The sequence below is a fragment of the Ornithorhynchus anatinus genome, chromosome 7 (assembly GCF_004115215.2).
Source record: "Ornithorhynchus anatinus isolate Pmale09 chromosome 7, mOrnAna1.pri.v4, whole genome shotgun sequence".
NCBI classification, from domain to species: domain Eukaryota; kingdom Metazoa; phylum Chordata; class Mammalia; order Monotremata; family Ornithorhynchidae; genus Ornithorhynchus; species Ornithorhynchus anatinus.
In genome coordinates this window covers 3,970,477-3,996,472 of record NC_041734.1, presented here as the reverse complement: position 1 = coordinate 3,996,472, position 25,996 = coordinate 3,970,477, and the positions used below count along the sequence as shown (strand labels likewise).

The 25,996-nt window shown below is 38.1% G+C and overlaps 2 protein-coding genes across 3 annotated transcripts in view; both read left to right on the top strand.

The window, feature by feature from the left end:
- CSPP1 (centrosome and spindle pole associated protein 1) overlaps positions 1-25,996 on the top strand; it is an 83,196-nt gene that overhangs the window by 19,274 nt on the left and 37,926 nt on the right. Inside the window, exons 9-23 of the mRNA XM_039912527.1 lie at positions 294-364; positions 494-874; positions 2,582-2,682; positions 4,771-4,868; positions 5,356-5,426; positions 6,636-6,695; positions 6,780-6,843; positions 10,259-10,434; positions 12,302-12,420; positions 13,345-13,423; positions 14,570-14,690; positions 14,792-14,843; positions 17,629-17,676; positions 25,369-25,457; positions 25,577-25,676. Coding sequence (XP_039768461.1) covers positions 294-364; positions 494-874; positions 2,582-2,682; positions 4,771-4,868; positions 5,356-5,426; positions 6,636-6,695; positions 6,780-6,843; positions 10,259-10,434; positions 12,302-12,420; positions 13,345-13,423; positions 14,570-14,690; positions 14,792-14,843; positions 17,629-17,676; positions 25,369-25,457; positions 25,577-25,676 — 1,630 coding nt within the window. The remainder of the gene's footprint in view (positions 1-293; positions 365-493; positions 875-2,581; positions 2,683-4,770; positions 4,869-5,355; positions 5,427-6,635; positions 6,696-6,779; positions 6,844-10,258; positions 10,435-12,301; positions 12,421-13,344; positions 13,424-14,569; positions 14,691-14,791; positions 14,844-17,628; positions 17,677-25,368; positions 25,458-25,576; positions 25,677-25,996) is intronic.
- Positions 11,222-17,607, top strand: LOC114813159 (centrosome and spindle pole-associated protein 1-like). 2 transcript variants are annotated; one of them, XM_029068350.1, is made up of 5 exons: positions 11,222-11,388; positions 12,302-12,420; positions 13,345-13,423; positions 14,570-14,690; positions 17,523-17,607. In XM_029068350.1, exons 1-5 carry the CDS (start codon positions 11,378-11,380, stop codon positions 17,586-17,588), a joined length of 396 nt encoding a protein of 131 aa, XP_028924183.1. In that variant the 5' UTR covers positions 11,222-11,377; the 3' UTR covers positions 17,589-17,607. The 2 variants fall into 2 exon arrangements, with proteins under 2 accessions (XP_028924183.1, XP_028924182.1); XM_029068349.1 differs by having other exon boundaries at positions 12,302-12,435.

The window sequence follows — 25,996 nt, the reverse complement described above, 5'->3', positions numbered from 1 at the left end:
AGTTCATTCTTGACTGTAGCAGAGGCTCATAAGCCATGCTGATCATGATCGTAGGCCTCTGCTAGAGGACTCAAAGTTGCAGCCTAAAGCTGTGACTCTGAGTCACACTGAACATGTGTCCTCACTGGAGAAGCTTTGGGAGAAACTATGAAAGTCAGGCAATACACCTTTTAAAGCATTCTGTAGGAGTGTATTTCTTGGTCCTTCTCCCATTTGGAACATTGCTTTCCTGATATCTGTTGGTGTGTGTCTTTATTAAAGCGTAATTCAGCATAAAAATTGCTTTTGAATAGATTTATTTTCAGAGAGGAGCATTTTCTTGGGTCTTAGAACTCTTCCACAGAACATCCTGTTACAAGGAAGGGTGAATCCATTTGATTATTACATTTTACTTACTTTCTGATCTTAGCTCATTTAATACTAAATAGAATGAAAATGAAAGAAAAACAACACTCATTGGTAAAATGCAATCCCATTTGTGTGCCCATTGCAGATGTTACACAGTAATCCAGGGACTCCCAGAAGAGATGACAGTATTCCTTCCCCGGGGCCCCGAAAAGAGCGGCTACATCCGAAGCGAATGGAGGAGGATAGGTTTTGCAGACTGGTTGATGGACACTGAGTTAACGAATAGAAGAATACATAGAAAGCCTGATGATGTGGATATTCTAGTAAGCGGCACCAAGGAGCTGCCACTCGATCTCATACTCCCTATTACAAGTCATTGTAGAATTAATGACAATTGTGATTGTGATAGAAGATATTTCAGACCAGATTATGGTCCTGAAGCAAGAAAAACAATGGAGCATACTGGGTTTAGTAATGACATTGAGTATGACAGACGACCTATGAGGGTAAACAATAAGAATGACAGGTATTTATAATTTTTTTTCCTTTCTTTCACACCTTATTGTTCATTCAGTTGTAACTGAGTAATTATTCTGAGTAAAGTTGTAACTGATTTAAAGATTCTCCTGCTGTAAATGTCAGTCTAATTTATCGGTGTTAGATGCTTATGTAAGTGGCTAATTAAAAGTATCAATTTAGCATGACTGTATAGTCCTTCTGATTGATTGTCCTTGTAGATTCCAATAGCTGTTGAGATCAATCAATGATACTTATTGAACACTTTCCTGTTTGCAGAGCATGGTGCTAAATTGAGATGTTTTTGCATTTTCAGTAGTTTGAGGAGGTGGCTGCTTCTTAAATATACCCATTTAGGTTCAACAGATCAATAGTCACCTATTCAACTTGGCTTTTGAGTTTGAATTAAGATACTAAGGCCACAGTGGCCTGACCGTTGACTTTAAAAGGCTGAGGTAATGCATTGAATTCCTAACAGGAAATAAAGGAATGGTTTTATTGGTTCATCCACATTGATTAATGGGTGAATCTGGTTTTCAAAAAATTTGGGAGGGTTTTTCTTTTCAGCTTTCCACAGAAAAAATAATATTAGTGTAAAATGTTAGCTGCATTCTCTTTTCTGTTGATGATATTATGGCCTTGGAGCCTCTTCACTTCCCACTATATTTTGCTGCAGTTTAACTGTTATCTCCATGTAACAAATAAAAAGATTGGGAGATTAGAATTTTTAATGTCATCTTGTTCTGATTCTGATTGGCTGATGAGGGAATATTTGGACTCTTGTGTTTTATTTGAAGGCCAGGTAATTCTATATTTCTTCTAGATCTAGACTTTGATTCTTTGATCTTCCAGGTCTTGTTAATCTTTGTATTTAAGGGGTTTATGTTTTGGGAAATTTTGAAGATTTTCCTGATAAATTTCTTTCCCCTATTTATCCTCAAGAAAGACATGGTTGAAAGTGAAGAAGTCACGTTTCCAGAAATGATTGATTTAATTTCTTACATATCATATTCCAGCAGCGTGGCTTAGTGGAAAGAGCACGGACTTCTCAGAGGGCTGTGGGTTCTAATCCCACCTCCACCACTTATCTGCTTTGTAAACTTGGGCAAGCCTCTTAATTTTCTCTGGCCTCAGTTCCCTCATCTGTAAAATGGGGATTAAGACTGTGAGCCCCACATGGGACAACCTGATTACCTTGTATCTACCCCAGCACTTAGAACAGTGCTTGGCACATAACGCTTTACAAATACCATCATTATTATTAGTAAGAAATTCCAGCTTTGAAAGCATTTGCCCCTGAGGTTTGATGCTCTTGTGAAGATGTGTTAATTTTATGTTCAGGCCCTGAAAATTTGAAGTCATTGACCTTATTGGAAGCCCCAAATTGTGGAGGAATATTAAACTCGTGGTGAAATTAGTTGTTGAAAAAAATTAAAACTTTTGGAATGCGTGATTAAGGCAGTCTCTTAATCTGATTTTTTGGGAAATTATGTTATAATTTCTAGTAACTTGTCTCCTGGGTATTAAGATTGTTAAAATTTAATATAAAATTAACTTGCCTCATTTGTTTAGTGTGTTTGATGACTTCTCATTTGAAGTCGTCTGTAGTTTATTTAGTGAAGCTTCATTGTTTCATCTTGCAAACTAAAAATTCTTGGGGAAGGTAAAAAAGTTCCAGTCTTTGGAGTATATTTTATAAAGCACTGTATTGTTTTAGAATGAAATCAAACAGATGTGAGACAGTATCACCTGAGCAATATGAAGATGACTTTCGAGAACAATCAAAAGCACCAGTCCTGTCGATTGGAAAGAGGTACAGTATGTAGACTAGTTCTTCTAAATCATTTCATTGTGTAGCTTGAGGTATCTGAATTTGACTGGAAAGAATATAGTTTAGTTTAATATTATAAATGAATACATCCAATTATAACAATTGGTATTATTGTGGTGGTATTTAGTGCTTACTCTGTACTAGGTGTTGTACTAAGTGCTAAGGTGGATAAAATCAAACTGAGTTGAGAATAAGCTATTTCTAAAGTTTTATTTTTAAAAGATGAAATACTGTACAGAATGATTTTTCATTTGGTGTATTAAGATTATCAGATATAAGATATTGTCAGTATAAAGAATTGGAGTTATTCAGAAATTGAAATCCACTGTACTGTTCAAATACATAGTTTAAGTGGAATCAAAATCACTGTAAAGTATGTTGGGGTTAAGGACTCATCCAAGACATTTTGGTATGGCTGCCTATTAGAGAGATTTTTATAGTGTTTCATATTTTATAATTGAACAAATTCTTAGGAAGTTTTACATTTAGCAGTTCCACTAGTTTTTGGTGCCCATTCATTATAAGGTTCATGTACTGTTCAAATCATTTATAACTCTAGTGGAAGAAAAAGTGTGTAGGCCTTCCCTATGTAGATAGTTCAGAACCTTCCAGACAAGAAAAGTATCATGGTGTAGTGGATAGAGCACAGGCCTGGGAGTCAGGTTGTGGATTCTAATCCCTACTCTGCCATTTTTCTTGCTGTGTGACTTTGAGCAAGTCACTTAACTTCTCTGTGCCTCAGTTACTTCGTCTGTAAAATGGGGATCAAGACTGTGAGCTCCACATGGGACATGGACTGTGTGTTTCCAACCCAATTTGCTTATATCCACCCCAGTGCATAGTACAGTGCCTGGCACAGAGCGCCTAATAAATGCCATTATTACTGTTATTATTAAAGATTTGTTTTCTTTTGGGGGAAAAGTAGAATAAATGAATTTGATTAATTTACTTCATGGAATCTTACCTCTTTTGATTTTTCTCCTTTTTGTTCCTTGTAAGAATTTTTTGGGGGACAGCAAATTTTTATTTCCCCCTAAGTGTGGAGGGAGGAACAGAAAGTACCCATCCATTTCTCTTAGCATTTTCTCATCTGACCCCACCCTGGGTTCTCCCCTAGTTCCCCTCCCCGGGTTTGAACAGTTCTCTGACACTGAATAGTAGTCTAGTGAGGTCTCATTCTGCTGAAGTAGGGCAGAAAGCTGAGGAGCAGGGAGATAAATGCTGGTGTCACTTTTTCATAGAGTCAAAGTGCATTCATTCCTCTCCCTAAACTACCCAAAGACATTGGAACATTTTACATACAATTCACAACTTTCCCCAAACCTATGGGAATGCATAGTCTTTGTTGTTATCCCAGAGAGTTTCCTTAATTGCCAAACATTCTGGCTGGATAATGGAAGGAAGGGAAAGCAACTGGGAGAGCTGCTCAATAATTTGACAAAATGATTCCTTAGGTTTGTAAGCACATGTTTATACTTTTTGTTTCCATTTAACGACAAGAGCATTCCTTTTGGGTTAGAGTATGTGTTCGGTTCAACCCCAGATGGGTGCTTTTTTAAAAATTTCTTTTTAAATCTTTCTTCTTTACAGCCTGTTTAGGCTAGGTTAATCTGACAATCCTGTTTTCCAGGATTAATTTATTTTTAATATTTAGGTTTACTGATTTATTAGGATTGCAGCAAAGCCCTCCTATACATCGTGCAAATCAAGTTACCTAAACAAGGAATGAAAACTGAGGAGCAAGGAAGTTCTCAGAGGGAAATGGCATGAGAGAGAAAAGAGGGCCAGATAAATTTTATTGCAGCTCTGATATGATCGATAGACTATGGGGATTTTGAAAATCTTAATCTTTGATATTAGGACATTTGTGAAAAGTAAATCTAAGTGTGGTATGCACATAGACACTCCAACATGCTGGGAGACATGGGCAGTACTGAAATAAAACTGGTTAAAATGCTTCTACAATTCACTATCTAGGACTGGCCGTCCCTTTCTTTAATATGAATTAAAAAAGTGTCATTGAGACTATATTAAAGAACATATGCTTTTTTGTTTTACAAATATTTTCATTGCAGTAAACTTTTATTTTCTGTCAGTGCCTATGTTCAAGACAGTTCGTCTACTAAAGAAGTACCCAGGCCTCCCACTGGTCCACTCACAGGATGATTTTTTGGTATGTTTTGAATACACAGTTTATAAGATTTTGAATCAGTGTTTTTGTATTCCATGTTTCAGTACAATCCTAGTTTGGATGTATTGATTGTAAATTTCTAAGCTATGTGAAATACTGACTTTAGGGATGTGAAAAGCAGTTGAGTTTAACTTAATCTTCTGACTGTAAGGTCAGTGGGAACTGGGGGCAACTCTTTTCTGTTACATCAATCATAGCTATTGAGCTCTTACTTTGTGCAGAGCACTTGGGACGAGAACAGTGTAACAGAATTGGTAGACACGTTCCCTGCTCACAACGAGCTTACAATTTTAGAGATTATTGTACACCCAGCCCTACAGCACATAATGTACATATGTTTCATAATCTCTTTTCCCTATCTGTAATTCATTTTAATGTCTGTCAACCAAGTACTTAGTACAGTGCTCAAAAATTGGTCATTGATTTCTCACTAGAATCCATTTTTAATGTTAATTCCTGCTCCATTTAGTGTCATGACTCAGATTATAATTCCATATGGATCGTCTGTTTAGACTATTCCAAACATTATGGTGATGAAAAGTAACAAGTTTTCCATCATGCACTCGGTACAGATTGTTGATTATTTCTGTTCTGAAGCTTTCTGTAAATGTAAGTAAAGTGGAGTGCCTTTTACTGGGATATGTGGCATTTGAACACTTTATGGTGCACTTTTTTCTTCACATTAGGCAATCCAGATCAAAGAACTCCTTCACAAAAGAAAAGTAAAATATCGCCAAAGAATTATTAGCACAAATAGATGAGCAACGGAGAAATAAGAGACGGTACTGAGAAAAATTTAACATTTTGGGGTAAAGGAGTGAATATAAATGGTTTATATTTAAGTGTGTGCATGGCAAAAATGTGCTTGGTACGATGGGGATTGGATATAATTTCCCTATAATAAAAATGAGTGAAATCTGAATTTAGTTTGTGGATTGAAAGTCTCATTGGATTATAAGTAACTAAATGACACTTTTAAATAAATGTGATTTTCTGTCTTATAAATGAATTTGGACATTTATGAGATTCAGCTTTCTGATGCCATACTCTAAAGGCTTTGAGTAAAACTGGGATATGTCACTAATGCAGAAGCTTTAAAGTACGTGCTAGAAAATAGTATTAAGTGACTACAGTGTGCGGAGCACTGTACTAAATTTTGGGAGAGAAACACAGGTGGGAATTTGACATGGTCCCTGTCCCCTGGGAGACTCACAACCTACCAGGTCTTTTACATTTTTTTTTGCAACCTTTTTTCAGCTGACTTCTGGTTTCGGAGATACCATTCAGTCATAAAAAGATAGAGAGCTTTAAGTTAGGTTAGTAGAAGTGCTGTTTTTACAAAGTTATTTGAACCTTTTAATCTAGTAGTTCCAATCTGAGTCCCAGAATGAAAAAAAGTATGTTCCTAGGAAGTGAAATAATTTTTCCCCCAGCAACGTTAATATTTTAGCTTCCTATTTAATGTTTGGCCTTGTTCATGAAAACTATTAAACTTAATAAAAGATCATATGAACAAGGTTGATCTGCTACTCTCATCAGACATGAACTCTGATTGCTTTTTGTTTAGTGAGAACAAAGCCAAATTAGATTACTTCTTTTTCATTCACATTTGCTTCGAGAGAGTGACAGATAAGTAGAGGAATTGTCTATTTTATGAATTCCATTGTTTGGGTTAGATTTTAGATTTTAATCCATCATTTGGACAGTTCTGGTTCTGTTTCTGTTTTTCTAATATTTTGTTTTGTTTAGGGAAAAAGAGTTGGAGCTCCGTGTTGCTGCTTCTGGGGCTCAAGACCCTGAAAAAAATGGGTGAGAGTTTTTGGCATCAACAAGTGATGTTGATTCAAAAAGTGTTTTTGCTATGTAAAACACATTAACAGCTTTGTTAAACAGAGGTTGCAGTGAGAACAAGAAAGGAGAACTGAAAACAAGGAACTCAGAGGAATGGAAAAAGCAGGTATTTGGTTCAAACGAAACAGGTTAACAGAGTCTAGTTCAATACCTATTCCCTAAAGCAAAACTTTGGTTCCTGCCTGTTACTCCTAGGTTAAAATAATCATAAGTTCTTTTTCATTGTAGGAGAGAATTTGTTTTGTTTAAGATAATATGGCATTTATTAAGTGTCTACTGTTTGCAAAGCACTGTACTAAGCACTGGCAGAGTTGACAGGTGTGAATTAGAGATGAACAGATTAGCGGACAAACCTGTTTGCTTAAAATTTGCGAAGTTCTGATGGCATTCATCCAGTGATTTGAGATCACAGAATTGTAATATTATTAATACACAAAACTAATATTCTTTTCTTGGGTATGGGCTAGATAATCTTGAATAATAAACTTGGTATGTCTAAATTAAACTTCAGTACACAAATTACTTAGATATAATAACTAATATTTATGGCAAGTAGTATACTAAGTATGGATACGATGTAGGGATATCAGAGGGACACAGTCACTACTTGCACATGGGGCTCAATGTCAGAGTAGGAGGGAAAACAGGAATCCAATTTACAGAGAGAAACTGAGCCTAGGAGAAAAGGAAGTGACTTGAAGGGGCTCTGGAGGCAAGTGGCAGATCTGGGATAAGAATTAGGATTAGGGATGGGATTAGACCCCTTGCTTTTTCCACTAGACATGCTGTTTCCTAGAGCTTTTATACTTGAGTTTATTTGAATCGAAGTGCCTGAAAATGCCCTAGAATTGTGAAAAGAAAAGTGTTGGGGGAAAAAAAAATGAGAATAGAAACTCTTACATTAAAAATCTATCTATACAGTCACTGAATGTTATTTGTGGTTACTTAATGTTTATATTTTTAGATGTAACAAACAAGAGCTATTATTCATACTCAGTTTGCATTATCATCATAAACAGGGTGGATACTGTCTATGCAGTAGTGTGAAGCGGAGCTAATTAATTGTTTTCTGTTCTTATCTGTACTACCTAGTTGGGGATGTAGTATTCAACCCCTGTAAGTATTATTTGGTTCTTGCACTGCACGTTAGTAAAACCTCTCGTGTATATGGGCCAACACACTATTAAGAAAATCCAAGTTCTTGAAAAATTTAGAATGTTTAACTTCTCCAATTAACTTTCAAATACACTGGGGATCCTGTTATGAAGTGGTTCGCCCACCACAGCAAATTAGCTTTTGGACCCTGCTTTTCTCTGAGAATTGAGGAAGAGGTGTTTCCTTTCTAGAATCATAGGCAAGCTCTTCGGCGTGCAGTAACTGAGTCCGGAGTGAGTAGGCAGTGCAGGTTAGCTAAGCCCACCTGAACTTTTACTTTTTCTCACTTGAACACTTTACCCCAAAATAAAGCAGTGCACCATTTTTAGCTCCTTTCATTTTGGATGAGTGTTACTCAAACACCAATGGGTTAGAGGAGAAAGTTATGTCCTGCTACCAGTTGGATATGTAGAGTGAAGGTTTGTGGCTGAGCCCCTTCACAGTCTCTCGTCAGGTGCCCAGTAGCCAACTTTTTGTCCCTAACCCATTTGGCACAGCATTGTTGAAGTGATAATCATGCAAGCTTAGTAAGAGTTGGGCAGGGGTGGGTGAAAAATGGGGAACATTTCCATTTCCTTGTGAAAATCAGGGGGAAAAGTAAAACAAAAATAAGACTCCCCAAGCAAAGAATAGCCACAAAAAGTACAGATTTATCACATTATCCGGGCACAGACCAGTGCCAGGGAAACAGCAGAAGCATCAAGATTGTAAGCTTATGAAGAAAGAGGATCATAACCAAATAATTCTGTTTTCCTCTTCCAAGTGCTTAATACAGTATTCTGTAGGTGCTCAGTAAAATGCTTTTGATGTACAGGGCAAGGGCAGTTGGTTTCAGGGGCCAACACAGATATAGGCAGATTAGAGGATGATTGTAGCAAATGTCTGTCTGCAAAAATCGCCCTTCAGCTTTGCTTTGATGAAGACTGGTTCTCAAACATGGTGCATCCAGATCCCATCTCCTTGAATCATCAGGTCATTCAGCCCTCCCAGGCTGATATTTCCATACTCAGCCTGTCTGTGTGCTACAAGTAATGCCATTTTTTCTTGTGATGAATTCTCATCACACAGTGCCCTGGTCAGAGAGGGTGCAGTATGGGAAGAGATACTTGTAGACAATAAAAGAATAGGGAAAGAAAGTTAGTCACGGCCCCTCCTTCCTCCCCCCAGCACAATACACATTCACTCTGAATCACAACCATTCATTCATTTAGTCAGGAATCCAGGAACCTGGGAATCGTGGTCCCCCAGGAAGCCCCTTTTTTGATTTGACCAGTGAAATTGGCTTGGGTCATCCATTATATGAGGACCTTAATTTTGAACCTTTCATTCCATTGTTACAGTGGGGTTCCAGTGTATGTCTAAAGTTAAGTGCCTTACAGTTGTGCAGTTGGTACTTTTAATTTCTCTTTCTTGCATGTTTTTTTTCAGTCTTTCCTTGTGATTTTATTAATCTTCCTGTCATCAGTAAAACATTTTTGAAATATTAAGTTGTATAAAGAAAGTGGGGGGTTTCATCAATGCTGTTTACTGAATGCTTGCTATATGCAAAACACTGTACTAAGTGGTTAGGAGAGTACAATATAACAGAGTAGTTGGCAGGCACGTTCCCTGCCCACAAACTCTAAGGGAGTGTTAAGCTACTCAACTGGACGTGATAACATTTTAGAAAAGATATGTAAATTAAGTGTTCATTCTGAACATTTGAAAATGTTTATTGGGCAATTCTCTATTGGTCACGAACTGTTTCTCCTCTGAATTTTATCCAGTTGAGAGTTACTCCTTTTAAATAAAGTCCTGTATTTTTCTTCGTATTTAATTGCTAGTAGCCTAGAGGTTGCTCTGGAACATTGTTAATTTCTACGTCCCAGATTAGAAAAGCCAATGAAAATGAAATGGAAAGATCTTTGGTATTTTATTTTTTGGAAAAAGCAGCGCTCTTGCTGTCAGGTCCTTGTCGGGGAGGTAACATACCCTTGTGTTTCTTTTGTACTGTAAGTCCTTAGAATTGTGTATTGCACTTTGAGAGAACTCAGTAAACGCCATTGCTATGACTCCACTTATTCTTAGAATAAGATATTTTGAGGCATTTTTAGTGGCTCCGCTACAATTTCTTCTGTGACTGTTCTTCATTGGGAAAGTCAGAACTAGCCGGCTGCATTCAGAGCTTACACCTACCACGTGATTTAGGAGAGTTTCTAGGCAGGAGCCTAGAAAGAAGGTGCCCCAGGGGTGGGAGGAGATAATAAGCTAATCTTGCATTTGTGGGTGGATGGATCCTAGACAAAGCTCTGTAGGACATGTTCAGACAACTCCATCTTCATTAGCACACTTCCCTTAGGTAAGGAGTGATTCTCCTCTGAGCCTAGTACATATTTGCTGCCTTTTCAATGCTGCCAAAACTCCAGCAGCTTATGAGACATCTGTGCATGCACAACACTACAGAGGGATGTGCAAGCAGTTCCTCCTGGGAAATAAGAGACTTGGATCCAACTGTCAAGACCTATTATGAATGCCTTCAGCTTTTTGACTTGGTTTGGGACAGGTTTGTGAAAAGTTTGGCTCATGTGGGGCCCCGAAAAAATGCCACATTGGACAGCTGTCAGTAAAGGTGACACAGCTGTGGACAAGCCCCTTTAGTAGATGGTTTCCCTGCCTCAAAGATAGGCTTGGTGTGACTGCAGAGGGAGCATTCTTTCTGTTGTTGAACACACTTGTTTGGTGGTGTTCCAAGTGTAAATTTAGCAGTGTAATTGAAGTCGATTGTTTTTGTCCCTCAAAATTTCCAGCTTTTGATCACTTTGTCAGCTTTTCTAACTCTGATGTTCCAGAACCCTCAAGAGTTGCCTGGGAATTCTAAGGAAGTGTCATTAGTTTGTAGCAGTGACTGGAGAAGGGCAGGGCAGTAGGAAGTGTGTGTAATTTTGTGGATTCTTGGAGTGTAGTCCCATTTTGAGTTGCTTTGAATAGCTTTGGTAAAGATAAAACTGGAGCCTCAGAAGGTCTTGGTGCTTCCCAAGCACTTAGTATAGTCCTCTAAACAAAGTAAGTGCTCAGTAAATGCCATTCTTGGAGAACCCTGTTGTGGTATGTGTGATGATTGCGGCGTGACTACTGGATGAACTGTTTCAAGGCTCAGAGTGGCCTTCAATTTCCTATACCTTGCAGAACCTGGTTAGATGGAGCTTTACTTGTGAGACTTGAGTCAGTGAATCAAACATAAGAGGCAAATTATGAAGCTGGAGGACTTGATCTGGTATTGTTATGAATGAAATGAACGAGGATGAATACCATGTGGCATAACTGCTACCTTTTTCCTATGTTTAGCCTAATGGACTAAAGCGTCTAGTGTTGCACCAAGATTTTCTGATCAGAACCTTTACCTGAGAGATCCCAAGCCACTGACCAAGGACCCCCTCATAACACAGGTCTCTCTTAGTGGACCGGCTCATCTGTGAACGAAGAGTTGCAGAAAGTATTCAGTGAGTATGCTTCCCAAGTATGTGCTCTGCTTGTGACTGGATCAGGTTTGGGGTTTATGATATTTGTTTGATTTTTTGCTGGGTTTTTTTTTTTTTTTTTGACTGATGAACCAATATTCATTCAATCCTATTTACTGAGCACTTACTGGTGTGCATAGCACTGGACTACTAAGCGCTTGGGGAGAGTGAAATATAACAGCATTATTCTGTAGAATTTAAACATCAATCTCAGGAAACTTATTTTTGCAGTTGTTGCATCAGTTTTGTGGGATTGTCACTTTTGAAGGTTGTCTGTTTAATGTGAGGAGTAAATACCTTGCATGTAATGTTATGAGAAATTTGTCTCTCTTTTAGGGATCTGAATGTAGATTTGCCCAAGATATGTCCTTCTATGAAGTATTATGTTTATCATCAGTTTTCTTTAATCATCATCTTCATTCTTTAAGGGCAGTGGACAGAGGCACATTTGTTCAAAAGTAGGCCTCAAAACAATTTAGGATTTTTTCATATCAATTATTTTCATTAGAAAATTATGTCTTGAATTCATTAAAATAATTGATATCACAGATGAATCAAAGCAGGGCGTTGCTTTTTTTTTGGAAAACGAAAGTTTTTTGGAGGAGGAGAATCTATTTCTTGCAGTGTTTTCTCATTGTTTTAAATTTTCTATGGTTGAGTTTAATCCATATGTTTGAATGCTGGAATTTAGTTTTCCGTTGCTAGCAGAAAAGTTGAAATTTTAAGATATTGTTTAACTGTATTCAACTGAGTGTATTTTTATGAGCTAACCCAGTAGAAGTCCATTATAGTTACCTCAGTCCTTCACTTTTAGTACAATTTTCTTAGAAGTGATTTTTTTTTTTACTTGCAATTTTTTATGTGATTCAACATAACCTAATAAGACCCTTATTCAACTTTCTTTTAATATAGAATGGCAGCTGTCCCACCTCCTCCCCCTCCAGTTTTTACATATGCCTACAAAACTCCTTATGATGAAGCTTATAATTACTATGGGGCGAGAAACCTTTTGGATTCTAATCCTGAATATTGTAAGTTTGCACTTGGTAAGCCTTTGTGCATTAAAATAGTTTGCCCATTTATCATTTCAGAACAATCTTCTAAGAGCATCTGGGGGTTTTCTGTCCTGTATCACCTGTCACTCAAGAAGATGCTGTGGCAGTTATATGTGTTTTGATGTTGATGAAAAAGAGGAAGTGATAAAGTTCTCTTTCCCTTTGAATAGGCAAGGAGAAGCTATCAGGGAGGGCAGGTGAAGGAAGTGAAAGTGATGAAAATAGGGGAGATGCTGAATATTCACTGAAAGTCAACTAGAAGCAAATGACTTGGTTAAGCAAAGATATGTAGAAGGGGGAGCTTTTTTTTTTTACCAGAACTAGGCTGTTTGCAGTACTAAAACCAAACCGTTCTACTTTTCTGGGAACCCCTCACTCAGCGTGACAGCCTCCTGTGTGAGGCACACTAGTTCAGATGAGGAAGATTACTTTGGGTTGGGAAAGAAAAAAAAGAATAGTTAAATGGGCATATACAATTTTAAAATAAAGATGTAAGCTCCTTGTGGGCAAGGAATGTGTCTATTATGGTATTGTACTCTCCCAATGGCTTAGTACACTGCTCTGCACACATTAAGTGATCAGTAAATACTACTGATTGAATGAATACTACAATTTTAGTCCTCATAGTGTACACGATGTTATTGTCTTTAAAAGACCATTCAACTTAAGCCACAGTCATATACAGCAAATGCAGTTTCTCAACTATTTTTGTACTATCTCAAGAATAATATTGGGTCCATACCCTCTCTTGATACTGTAAAAGGAGCAGAGTATAATAGGAAAAAGAAGAGAAAATATATTTTCAGGTTATTTTTGGGATGAAAATATTCCATTTGCTTTTAGATTAGTTGTCATTTTGTGAGTCCCCATGATTAAGTGTTTTTCTCATACTTTAACTAGATGGCCCAGGAAGGATGGGAGTGGAGCCTACCACTTTTCCTAGCGCACCTGTAGCCGAACTGTCATCACAGTCTGCTGGGTAAGTCATCCCTTTCATGATGTCTTGCCTAGATACCCATGTCACTCAAGGCATCTGTTCCACAAAAGTCTTAACCTGTCCTACTGAGAATCATGTTTTTTTAAAATCAGATTATGTACTTTTCAACATTTGTACTTAGGCAAAATATAGTTTCCAAACGTTTTTCCCACTTCACAGAATAGCTTAGTAGAAATGAAAAATAGAAAGGAGAAGGAAAAGATTCTGAAGAGAAGAAAGTAGGTAGGTAGATAAGTAGTAAGTAGGTCAGAATCAGAAGGACATGGGTTCTAATCCCCGATGTGTCTCTTGCCTGCTGGGTGACCTTGGGCATGTCACTTCACTTCTCTGTGCCTCAGTTACTTCATGTGTAAAATGGGAATTAAGACCGCAAGCCCAGGTAGGACATATCTGTGTCCACCCTGATTAGCATGTATCTCCCCCAGGGCTTAGAACCTTGCCTGGCACTTTGTAATCACTTAACAAATACCATAAAAAAGGGGTGGGGCCGTTATAGCTGTGGTTCAGAAGGCATTCTCTGGCAAGAGTTAGCTGCCTTTCCTCACAACACGTTTTGAAGCTAGGAGTATCCTTGCACATTTTATCTGTTACATTCAGCCATAAAGCACAAGACAGTGCAACTTGGTACAATTCCCTGATCTAATAGCCAGACTATTAAGAAGCCAAAGGTGATTTGCAAACTATTTTTGAAGCTTATTGCCATTTGGGGAATGGCCTACCGAAACTTCATATTCAGCTATACTAAGCTCATCCTATCAGTCAATCAATTGTATTTGTTGAGCACTTATTGTGTGCACAGCACTGTACTAAGCGCAGAGTGCACCCTATAACAGAGTTGGTGGACATATTCCCTGCCCGCAGTGAGCTTACAGTCTAGACTGCCGCAAGGGCTTTTGGGAACCTAATCACCATGTCGTATCAGGAATGCAGGTATTAGATATTTAAGGTAAAGAACGTTTTCACAAATTTTAGGTCTAGGCAAAAATATGTAACTCACATCTTGGTTTTCTCCTCTGGCTCATTTCTAGCTCCTAGCAGGTGGGAGAATTTAGCTAAATAAGGCTCATTTTCATGGAGTGGGCACCCCTGGGTCCCTTTCCTTTTGTTCATTTTATGCTTTTAATGCAGGAAGACAAGTACACCGGATGCTACAAAGGAGAGAATAAGAATTTGTGGAATGATTTTTGAAGATAAACCAAAAGCTACAAAAGAGGCAATTCAGGCCTATCAAAAAGATCTGGAGCAACAGGTATCAAAAAGCATAGGTGCCACAAGCAGGTGAACACTTTGCATAGAAGTGGACTATCTTGGTTTATAACTTTGAGAGACTCTAAAGCTCTTTTTTCTAAGCCCCTGTTATTCAGCCTGTACTTGAGACTTCTCAAAATGGCAGACATCAGCGGTATCATTTTGCATTATCAGCAGCATAATGCAAACATTCTCAGATTTTATATATGTATATATGTATATATATATATATATATATAGAGAGAGAGAGAGAGAGAAAGAGATAGCTGTCTTTCATGCTCAGAGAGTAAAATCCACCCATGTGAGAGAGCATGACTGAAAAGGCCATTGTGGGGACCCACATTCTGCCCTGCTCACACACTAAATGCTGAGTTTTATTGTTGTGTCATGGTATGCAGCTGTGGTACTTTTTAATCACTTACTATTGTCAAGCCCTGTTCTAAGCACTGGGGTAGATGCAAGGTTATCCACTTTAGATGCAATCCCTGACCCACATGGGGCTCAGTCTTAATCCCCATTTTACAGATGAGGTAACTGAGGCACAGAGAAGTGAAAGGACTTTCCCAAAGTCACAAAGACAAATAGCCCAGGTTATTTTGGCTCCCAGGCCTGTACTGCGTCCACTACGCCACACTGCTTCTCAGATCTCAGGGGCTTTGTCATTTTTTATACTGTTGTGCTGACTTCCTCTATAGTTGGGACAGGTACCATGTCTTTCAATATTGGAAAATGTTCCATTTTGAAGGGCCTCATAAATAGCAGGAGGTGTTTTGAGGAGAATATTGGATTATTGTTGCCATCTCTTCAGGATTCCCTACTTACCTAGATTGAGGCTGGAGGTACTCTAATGGCCTGGTCAAGTCCATATGACATCTCCAACAATGTGAAAATATTTTTGATTTGATGGCACTCTCTGTAGCCTTGGCTCTCTTTTGCTTTGGCATCCCACTACCTCTTGTGCATTATCCTTAACTTGATTGGCCTGTCATGATGCTGCTTCCTATAAGCTTCACTTTTAACTGAGTCATAAATTGCTCCGAGATCTTGTTCATTCAGTAAATGTTTTGCTGAAAGTAGAGTTTTTAATCTTAGGGTAGTTCACACTGCATCAACCTGGTGACTTGACTGGCCCTTCCCAGTATCTTGATGTTATTTTGGATAAGTAGTTCATGAAGAAAAGCCCATTCATTGTTTTTACTGGGGCTGGATTGTTGGAGTTTCCTGGTCCAGTGGAGTTGTATATCCCTGCAGACCTCTTTGCAGGTGTCTTGTTTTTCAAGGGCTCAGTTTTTTTAGCTGTTTTTGAAGGCTCGTCTTGCATTTAGGGGGTTTCTCTTGATTCCAGAAAAGAAGATTCAATTTGGGATATGTCAAGAAAATGAGACTTCATGGGGGGAGATAGCTTTAATGGGTCAGACACGTTTTCATAGAAAGTTTGCCTTAGTCTTCCAGATCACTTAACTTATCTTTGTGTTTGGGGGGTTGATGACTAGGAAGTGCTTATTTTTGAAGAAAAAATGTGTCCAATGTAAGGGTTGTTAAAATCCTCATTTTAAATGTTCTTTATTGATTGATGTAGCTTCATACTTCCAGTTCCGTTGTATGCAGAGGGACTGTGGCCTCTGTGGGGCACCAGTATAAATTATTGGAAGATAGGCAGCCTTTTCCGAACCTCAGGCTCAGGGAGGCAGATTGGCAGGGTGAGTAGAAGTTATGAGGGTGAACATCAGTCAGCGATTGGTATTTATAGAACACTTACTGTGTGCAGAACACTGTGTTGTGTGCTTGGTATAATACAGTACAACAGAGATGGAGCTAAGAGTCCAGAGGGAGAGAAAGACAATAAATTATGGCTCTGTGCACAGAAATCTTTATACTCTGACCTGGCTGAGGGGTTCTTGGTGTCTGTTGAGCACTTGTTTGGTCTTGAGCCCTGTAGTAAGCTCTGGAGTGAACACAAAATTAGCAAATTCAGACCTGGTCCCTGTTTCACATGGGGCTCACAACCTAGGGAGGGGCAGAAAGAGAAAAAAAAGTTATGGAAAATAAGTAGTACTTACTACCAAGTGGCTAAATACTAAATAGTATTAAGCTCTGGGAAAAATTACTGTGGTGAAAATTAGACACAGTACTTCACCCAGTACTTCTGAGTCAACATTTGAGACTAAGGGAGGGGAGAGGGATTGGGTGTCCGGCCCATAAAAAGGGTTGAAACAAGCACCACCCAAGACAAGATCCAAGATATTTTGAAGAGGGTTAGGGCTTTGTGATTAGAGGAGCAACATTCCGGACTCTTAGTGGCTCAGATTCCAACATCACACCCTCCAATAATGCTTTTCATTCTTGCATCATAAAACAAAGGGGTTAAAAGGTATGAGGGCAAACAAGCAGTCCTGGATGGCAGTTCTGATTTTCTACCCTGCTCCTGGCACAGTTCTTGGATTCAAACTGCCACAGGCCCTCGAATGTTCAAACCTTTCCTAAGATAACAAATTTCGGCCATACCTGACCTCTGGCTCCTGATGGTGAGAAGAGGGGCATGGACTCCTATAATTACTGGTGGGTGGTAGAAGGCTGTTAGGGTTTGAGATGCCCCCTGCTAAATCCATTCATTTTTTCAGTCATATTTATTGAGCGGCTTACTGTGTACAGAGCATTATGTGATGCCAGTTTGGCTAAGACCCAGCCATTCCTGTCTTCTGGCTCATGTGGGGCCCATGTGGCCACTTTGATTGATTTGAATGGAGGAGAATAAATGGAAAATAGTTGCGGTTGACACTGAATGCCAGAATTCCCTCCAGTACTCGACTCTGCTTTCCTGTGTTATATTAAGATCAGAGATAAAGAAGAGAAAAAAAAAAGGAAAAGGAAGAGCTGGCACAGTACGAAGCTAAAATAGCAGCTGAATGAAAAATTACATCCTTCACCATGGGGAAAAGAATGGGAGCTGGGGCACCCCTGTCGAGATGCAGAAGGCAAACCGTTAAGTATGCTTGTTTTCAGAGGCGGCCGATTGGTGAAGTTAATCAATTTCCCCTTGTATTTTCTGTGGAGAGGGGTTATTATTGAGCATTGTTCCTGTAAAATACCACCACCTCTCCTTTGCAGGCCCCAATTTAAACCTGAAAGTTTATAGGCAGGCCCTTTATACGATTATAATTTTTACACTCTGAGGCAAGATAATCCTGTTTGCTTTTTTCTCATTATCAAGCGATTTCACTTTGTCTTGACATCCTCAATTCTTCCAATAAGAAGCTTTCTTTCTGAATTGGTTTCCTGTTGCAAAGAAAAACTCCGGGTTAACAAGCAATTTCTTAATTTTTTTTCTCAAGTTGCAGGGGGTGTATTTTCTCAGGGGGCATTTACATTAATTAATTGGGGAGCCACTTATCACTTATATCCCCTTTTTACTACATGGTGGTTTTCAGGTCTTGTAATTTTGAAGTCAAACCAAAAGATTGTTATGATCTCCAGGTTTGCCAGAGAGATAGAGACTATTCTGTGTATCTTGCAAGATCTTTACCATTGTCTCTGTAATGTATTCTTGAAAGAGTACAATAAGAATAATAATGATGATGAGATTAAGTGCTTACTCTCTGTCAAGCACTGTTCTAAGCGCTTGGGGTAGATACAATCTAATCAGGGTTGGAACAGTCCCTGTCCCACATGGGGCTCACGGTCTTATTCCGCATTTTACAGCTGAGGTGACTGAAGCCCAGAGAAATGAAGTGACTTGCCCAAGATCATAGAGCAGAAGGTGGCGAAGCTGGCTATAGAACCCAGGCCCTTCTGTCTCCCAGGCCCATGCTCTATCCAGCCCAGCGCTTAGAACAGTGCTTGGCATATAGAAAGTGCTTAACAAATGCCATCATCATTATTATTATTATCCATTAGGCTTCGCAGCCTGCATCTTGAGTAAGCATCTACATGCTTAGGCACAAAATGGAGGTACAACCTCCTTCAGTACAGCCTTATTGCAGAGTGTGAGTTTTAGTGCAGAGAAGGCACTGGGAGTGCGCTCCTTATGGCATCATGTCTTGGGGAAATGACTCCCTGCTGTAGTAGCTATTCTATTGGCTTGGATTAGCGGTACCCCTGCTTTTTCTCTCTTGTTCTTGTTGTTGTCAAGTCTCCGCTTTTTACTGAGGAAACGCTTCGCCGTAGGCAGGGCAACCCCAGGTAAGAAAATGAGAAGCAAGCAGTGGCAAACCGCCCAGATGGGGTGAGAATATATTAAAGGGCAAAGAAAAATCCTGCTGTCACAAATATCTGGACGTGGGACTTAACGTGCAGAGGAGGTCGACTCTTAATATCAGCCTCGATGTCTTATGCATGCTCTCTGGCAGATGGTGGGGCTGTCTTGTTACAAAGTTTAAGCTGGATGAGAAATTAATTCCAGTAGTCTAGCTGGGAAGTCCAGCCCAGTAGGGAGCAGGATTAGGGCAAGAAAAGCACGCTGTCACTAGGGCCTCCACAGCTTCTTTCACCCTCACACCACACTAATGTCAGTGACTTTCAACCCCTGAATTCCTGTGTTTGTTCCTGTCCTCCCATGACTGAGCCTGTCTCTCTCCCAAAGCATGAAATTTTTTCTAGCAGTCTAGAAAGTTAATCTGAAAGCTCCCAACAATATGACATATTCAGAATGTGGTTTGGGTCTAATAACGAAAATGTTTACCTTCAGATTGTCCTCAACATGGAATACTGTTTTTGTGAGTTATTTTGCTACACTTGGTTTGTAATAGAATTGGGATAGCTCATGTGGCTGCAAGTTTTTCCACATGATTGCGTTTTGCATGTTGTATTATGTTTGTTTTTTTCTAATGACTAGCTTTTTTATCGCTTTTTAAGAAATATAGTACTTGGGTTTTTAATAAAACAAAGTATGGAGTTACAGATGTAGCCTGAAGAATAACTGCTCCCTGGGAATAATTGAGAATTTGGGTAGATTCATTATTTCAAGTGACTATGCTTCCTATTAGGACACTGATTATTGCAGTAAGCGCTCAAATAAATACTATTGAATGAAAGAAGGAATACTTTGAAGAATAGGTCATAATTGCCTTTTGTGGTGGTCAGGAAAATAATTTAATAATAATAATGTTGGTATTTGTTAAGCGCTTACTATGTGCCAAGCACTGTTCTAAAGGCTGGGGTAGACATGGGAATCAGGTTGTCCCACGTGGGGCTCACAGTCTTAATCCCCCCATTTTACAGATGAGGGAACTGAGGCAAAGAGAAGCTAAGTGACTTGCCCAAAAGTCACCACAGCTGACAAGTGGCCAAGCCGGGAATTCGAACCCATGACCTCTGACTCCCAAAGCCCGTGCTCTGTTCCACTGAGCCACGCTGCTTCTCTAACCTGTGACTCTTGTGTAGCCATCTTTGTTTTCAGCTATTGGATATTTTCTGTCACTTGCTTTTTAGTCCCATTGTGATTTCTTTAGTTATAGAGGATTGTAGAGATACGCTGATTGTTCTTTTCTTTCTTTCTGAGGCTTTCCAAAGAAGATTCTTTACATATACTTACTGATTTATTCATTTATCCTTCCATGCTTGTACTAACAACAGCCAAAGAGTTTTGTGAATGGTTTGTGTCTGTCTCTCCTTTTAAATTATAAACTCTTTGCGGGCAGGGACGAATCTCTTATTAAATTGCTCTCTCCTAACTATTTAGTACTGTTCTCTGCACACAGTACACATTCAGTGCCATTGATCATTGAAGAATTGCAGGAAATAGAAAATGTCAAATTTCTCATCTTGCACTTCAGTAGTCAGTATTCTCTCCTTTCCATTTTTCTGCATGATTTTTTGTAATTTTAAAAAATCATTCAAACTTGTTTTTCCTCACATTCAGAGCGCTCTACTACATGGCCATTGACTTCCATTCACTCTTAACTGGATGTTGCTTAATTGCTTTTTATTGATTTGCTCTGCATGGTTTGTGTCTTCTCCAATGTGTATTTCTAACCCGCCTCATTACTTCAAATTTTAAACTCCTTCCCCCGTGGAAATATTATTCTTCCATTTTCATTTCTCTTAGTTTTATTAGAAAATTTTTAATTGCCTTTTCCATCTTTAAAGCATCTCCTTGGTTGAAGTGAAGGAAGTTGCATAGAAAGACAATTTAAATTACATCCTACTTCCCTCTGATTACCTGATGGTGAAACTGTTTTTTTTATTGTATTTGTTTTATTTCAATTTCCTTAATTAGATCTTAAATCTAGCAAGGACCAGTTCTGTGTTCTGTCAGTGACTAGAACATTTTCAGTAAATCTTGAGACAATACTATTTAGACAAGACTTGAGGAAATGCAAAATTTAGTTGTATTAGCTATTCTTTAGGGCTTAGTACACCAGAGGTTACTGAATCATCTTGGAAATGTCATGCACACAGGCTCTCAGTATGGGTTTTAAAGCAAGTGGTTTCATCACAAATCCCAAGCTCTTCAAAATGAACTGGGTAATGTTTTCTTGCTAAAAATGCTCATTTGTGTAGTGTAAATTTAGAGGTAAAAAATCATTTATTTCCTTCTTGGACATTTTGTTTCTTGCTCTCGTTGATTCTTATCAATTTATCTCATTATTGAGAACAGTTGAATTTTTGACAGATTTCTCAAGTTTTTCTGTTCTGATGTGACAGTACCTTCATGGGCAAAATCTCTTTCTTTGTATGTTGGTAATTTTTGCAGCACCTAAAATGGTATTTTTGCCAAAGTGTATAAATGCTTGGTTTAACGATGAGTTTAATCTTAAAAGAAGAGGCTGCTAAGGCATGTGGGAGTTTAAAAAAATAAAGATGAAAAAAATCAGGAAAGAGAACCCTATAGTGTTTAAATTACTGATCTGTTTAAATCACTCAAGGAGTAGAGCAGAGATGGGTAAAATGATTTAATGAGGGCCAGAGGGAGAATTTGGGCTGGCCCTGAGCTGGCTGTTGCTCCTCTCTCTCTTGGCTCCAGCCAGGTAGCCGACTGCTGGCACCACCACCAGCAAGCACCCTGGTAAGTTACCGACAGGTTTGGTGCCTGGCTCGGAGTCAGGAAGGAGCTGCCGTAGGCAGAAGTGGATTCATTTCCGTATTTTAAGCACTCATTATATAATTCTTTTAATTATCTGTTCTCGGTGTCTCAATTTTGTCTTTAAAACCAAGATTTGACTTCTTACTGCTATTTTTTGATTCAGGTGTGAACTTTGGTCTTATTTGACTCTTTTATCATGTATTACGTCATGTATTTCATTTAAGAATTGCCAACTCCTCGAGAAAAACAGTTGGGAGAAGCAAATCAGAATGTTTTGTTGAATGACTTGTGTAGGCTATTTTGTTTTTTATTTTTTAATACTTTTTCTGACCTTATTCACTGATTTCACATTTATTGCTACAGCATCATTTTAACGGCTTCCTTGTAATCATGCTAGCTTTTATTTTTGTTGTAGCTGTAACAAGATGACATTGTTTTTATTCTCAACTATTTCGATATTTTTCCTTCCAAGATTTTATATACCCAAATCAGGTGTAGTGCAACATTTTCTTTTTTTCACTGTGTATTAAAATAAATGGCTTATTTTTCCCTCAGCTGATTTGAACACGATGCACAAACAAAATATAGGTGCCTACTATAATCCAGATGTGAGAATTCATGAAGAAAAGAGGGCTGTGATAATTGTAAACCAAAGTCCAGCTCCTCCAAATGCTGAGAACATGGAGGATTCTGCAAATAAAAAGTTCAGGTTTTTAATCCCATTATATTTTATTACAACCCTCAAGACTTTACACTTTTGCAACCTCTTTTTTCCCCCCTTCTTGGTCCAGAATGTATCCGTAACTGCAAGTGGTAGAGCATCATAATACTCCGCTCCGGCAAGGTGGTATCTTCCTCAATAGTTATTTTGCGTTTCAGGGACTGTGAGCTTGTCGTGGACAGGGAATGTGTTCTGTTTGTTGTTGTGTTCTACTCTCCCAAGCACTTAGAATACATAAGTGCTCAATAAATATGATTGATTGAATGAGTGAATGTAACTAAGGTGCAGCTTGCTTCGTAGTCCTTTACCTAACTTCTTGTTCTACCTCTTCTATCTGTGTATTTTTTGCTGCTGGTTTTTTTTCCTGCTGCTGCTCTTTGGTGGTGTAGGTCCAAATTTCTAAAACTTTAGTACCGATTGACACAGTTGGCCTTCCCTAATTTTGTTCATTTGAGGAATTCAGCTGCGTGTATTCAAAACATGACTAATGACTTTAGAAAGTTGGCACATTGCAAGGCAAAGAGAAGGGAGATTATACGATTACCCTAATTTACTCAAGACTTAAACCTGTCCTTTCTCCTCCTTGATTATGAGTTTTATATTTTCAGTTCCATATTTAAAGCTGTTGTACTCTCTCAGCTGTTTCATGCTCTATCCTTAAAATATTTTTGTTCAAAGTGCTAAGTGCAAATCTTGCTTACACAGAAAAGGTCTTTTAGTGAGAGAGTTCTGGTTTAGTACTAATACAATTTAGCTAAAAAGTACATTCCTAAAATAATGTTCCTAAATGAATGCTGAAAGCTAAAGTATTTCAAAACACAGTGTGTCAGTCCAATTTCTCTCTTTTTCATCTTAATGTCTTTGAATTTCTACTATATGGTGTGACCTAGGGGATAGTAAGTCAATTTTGATTTGTGTTCTTAATTGCAGAATTTTTAAACTGAGGAAATTGAAAAACATTTAAAATCAAATGCACTATTAACAATTTACAACCAACACCATGTTTGTTTTTTCAAAGAGATCATTTCTTCACTAGTGAATTTCTGTTTGAGACCAACCAAAATGTGACTATATGAATACATTTGAACTTTCTGATGATATTGGTAAATGTATTAATACATATTAACAAATAAACTCCCTCAGTTACTCATAACAGGTTCATTTTGTGGCAAAGAATCGCTGACCCCAATTTTCACTGTTACGCTGTCAACAAAGTATATATTTAATCCATTGATCACGTGGAAGCACTGTTTTTTGGTGCAGAAATCATAGGTGGAGGCTATAGATCTGTCTTTCCCCTGGTAGGTACTATACTTCACCCATCCCACAAAGATAAATGCATATCTTAAAATTTTCCTGGTCAGGCAAGAACACTATTAGGGTAGTAAGATGCAGGACATTTCTGACTCTTGGAATTTAGTCTCTCTCTCTCTCTCCCAATTAGTTTTCTCTACTTAGTGAGGGAGTCTTTGTTTCACTGGGCCAGTTTTCCAGATTTTTCAATACTCTCCACTTCTCTTTCTTGAATTTCCTGAAATTTTCAACATCTAGTTGTGAAACGTTGGTACCCTGATGTTGATGTTGGTACTGTGATGTTGAGTTTAGAGGAGGGATTAAGTTGTGGTTTCTACTTGCTATCAGGGCCCTAGCAAGAAGTGGTTAACCCAAGTGAATGGGTTAGCCAGAGCACAAGAAGCCAAAGGGAGGTCTCAAGTGAAGATGCCATGCCGAAGGGCCTTGCGTATTGTATTGTATTCCTAGTTCTGCATTATGCTCTCTTGTCTAGTACTTAATTAGCTGGACTTTTGTACACCCAGGGCTTTTTCTGACACACACATCCACCCACCTTCCCTGTTGAGTGTTTCTGAAGTTGATTTTTTCTTAAAATTACCAATCATTTAACCTCTATTAAACTTCACTGTCATTTTTGATTACTTTCATCCTTGTCCGATCATTTTGAATTCTAGTCTTGTTGTCCAGGGCCGTAAACACCACATGTAACTGGGTATTTTCAGGAAATTTAGTGGAAGAACTTTGTCACATCAATAGGTAACAGGGGTGGGAGGGGATTTCAAGATGAATGTCTTTCAAGGCTATTTCAATGAGACATTTTTCAACGGTAGCAGGAATTGGCAGTTCATTTTTGTTATTCTTGGGCCATCAACTACATTTCCCTCTGAAAGTCTGTAGAATATTTAAGAGAAGTAGATTTTAATCTCTCCGAAGTGATGTTTATTTAGTTCTTGGTTTAGTTAAATAAGTTGTCACCTATCAAATTAGTTACGATTAATCAGCAAAGCGGATTCACAAAGCTAAAATAGTTTCTAGAAATTTGGACCTCACATTGAAACTCGAATGAGTGAGTTTTTAAGAATATCTTGAAATTCAATTGATACCCACTTTCCAATTAAATTGATAGCCTGTATTTAGACTTAAAGACTTTTTTTCAAATGGATTATTTGAACTCTGAGATTATGCTTCCTGATATTTGCCGATTAAAGTTTTTGTTTGTGAATCTCTTAATTTTTGGGAATGTTTTCATAACAAGTATGGGCCATTCTGCTATTTTTGCATTTAAAATTTTTTTTCATAATTGCTTTGGCACATGTTCATTCCACCGAATAGTGGTTTCAACTGTCATAAAAATTTATAGACCAGATTATTTAGCCTTTTTAAATATAGATCTGGTTCAACCTTCGGTTGCTAATTACTGGAGAAAAGACCAGAAACTTATACTTATCTGACCTTATATTTACATAAGAGATGGTTCAATTGATTTTTTAATTCTACCAGTATAAAAAGAATAGTCATTCATGTTTTAGGTCTAAGCTACTTTGAATAGTTACGAAAAGTGAATTAATTAGAAAAATCTATAATATTTATGTGTAGTTAATTATCACAAGTACTGATGACATATTACAAATTATTTTTCTCAAGCTTCTGCTGTGGCGAAGATGTTTAGTAAGGCTCTGACTCCTTTCCAGATAAATAACCAAGAGTCTTACATGAATTGTCTTCAGATGCAGGTAAATAACATAATTTATTTATCCTCCAAAATATTTTGTGAAATAAAGCAAATAATAGCAATGACTTTGAAATGTCTGAATGCTGTATAATTCTGAGTCTATATGCTTTTCATTATAAGATTAAAGAAAAAGAAGAAAGATGTAGAAAAGAAAAAGAACTGGCATATTATGAAGCTAAGATGGAAGCTGAAATGAGAAATTACAATCTCTTGGGTATAGGTGAGCTGTTGCACCTCTCTGAATCTAATAAGTATGTTTTTTTCCATTGTCCATTGTGCCCAGTGAAGAAACATTTTCTCCATGTTCTAGTTTTGGGTGTTGGAGTAAAGAGGGAGATGAGGAATGTTATGAGCCATTTTTCTGTGAAATAACCCCACCTACCTTTTGCAGTTTAACAGAAAGATCAGTGGCAGACAATTAACACATCTCAAGCAAGAAGGGATTAATTTTTTTCTTCACTACACGCAAGCAGTTTCCACTTAATTTGGCTACATATTCAGTTGTTTAAGAGGCTTTCTTTCGAATTAGGTTTTTGTTGG

What these genes read in the sequence shown, in the direction of transcription:
- LOC114813159 (XM_029068349.1), top strand. An exon ending in ATATTGTAAGTTTGCACTTG is followed by an intron (nt 12,436 to 13,344) that starts GTAAGCCTTTGT and finishes TACTTTAACTAG; the next exon opens with ATGGCCCAGGAAGGATGGGA. An exon ending in AAAAAGATCTGGAGCAACAG is followed by an intron (nt 14,691 to 17,522) that starts GTATCAAAAAGC and finishes TGTTATATTAAG; the next exon opens with ATCAGAGATAAAGAAGAGAA.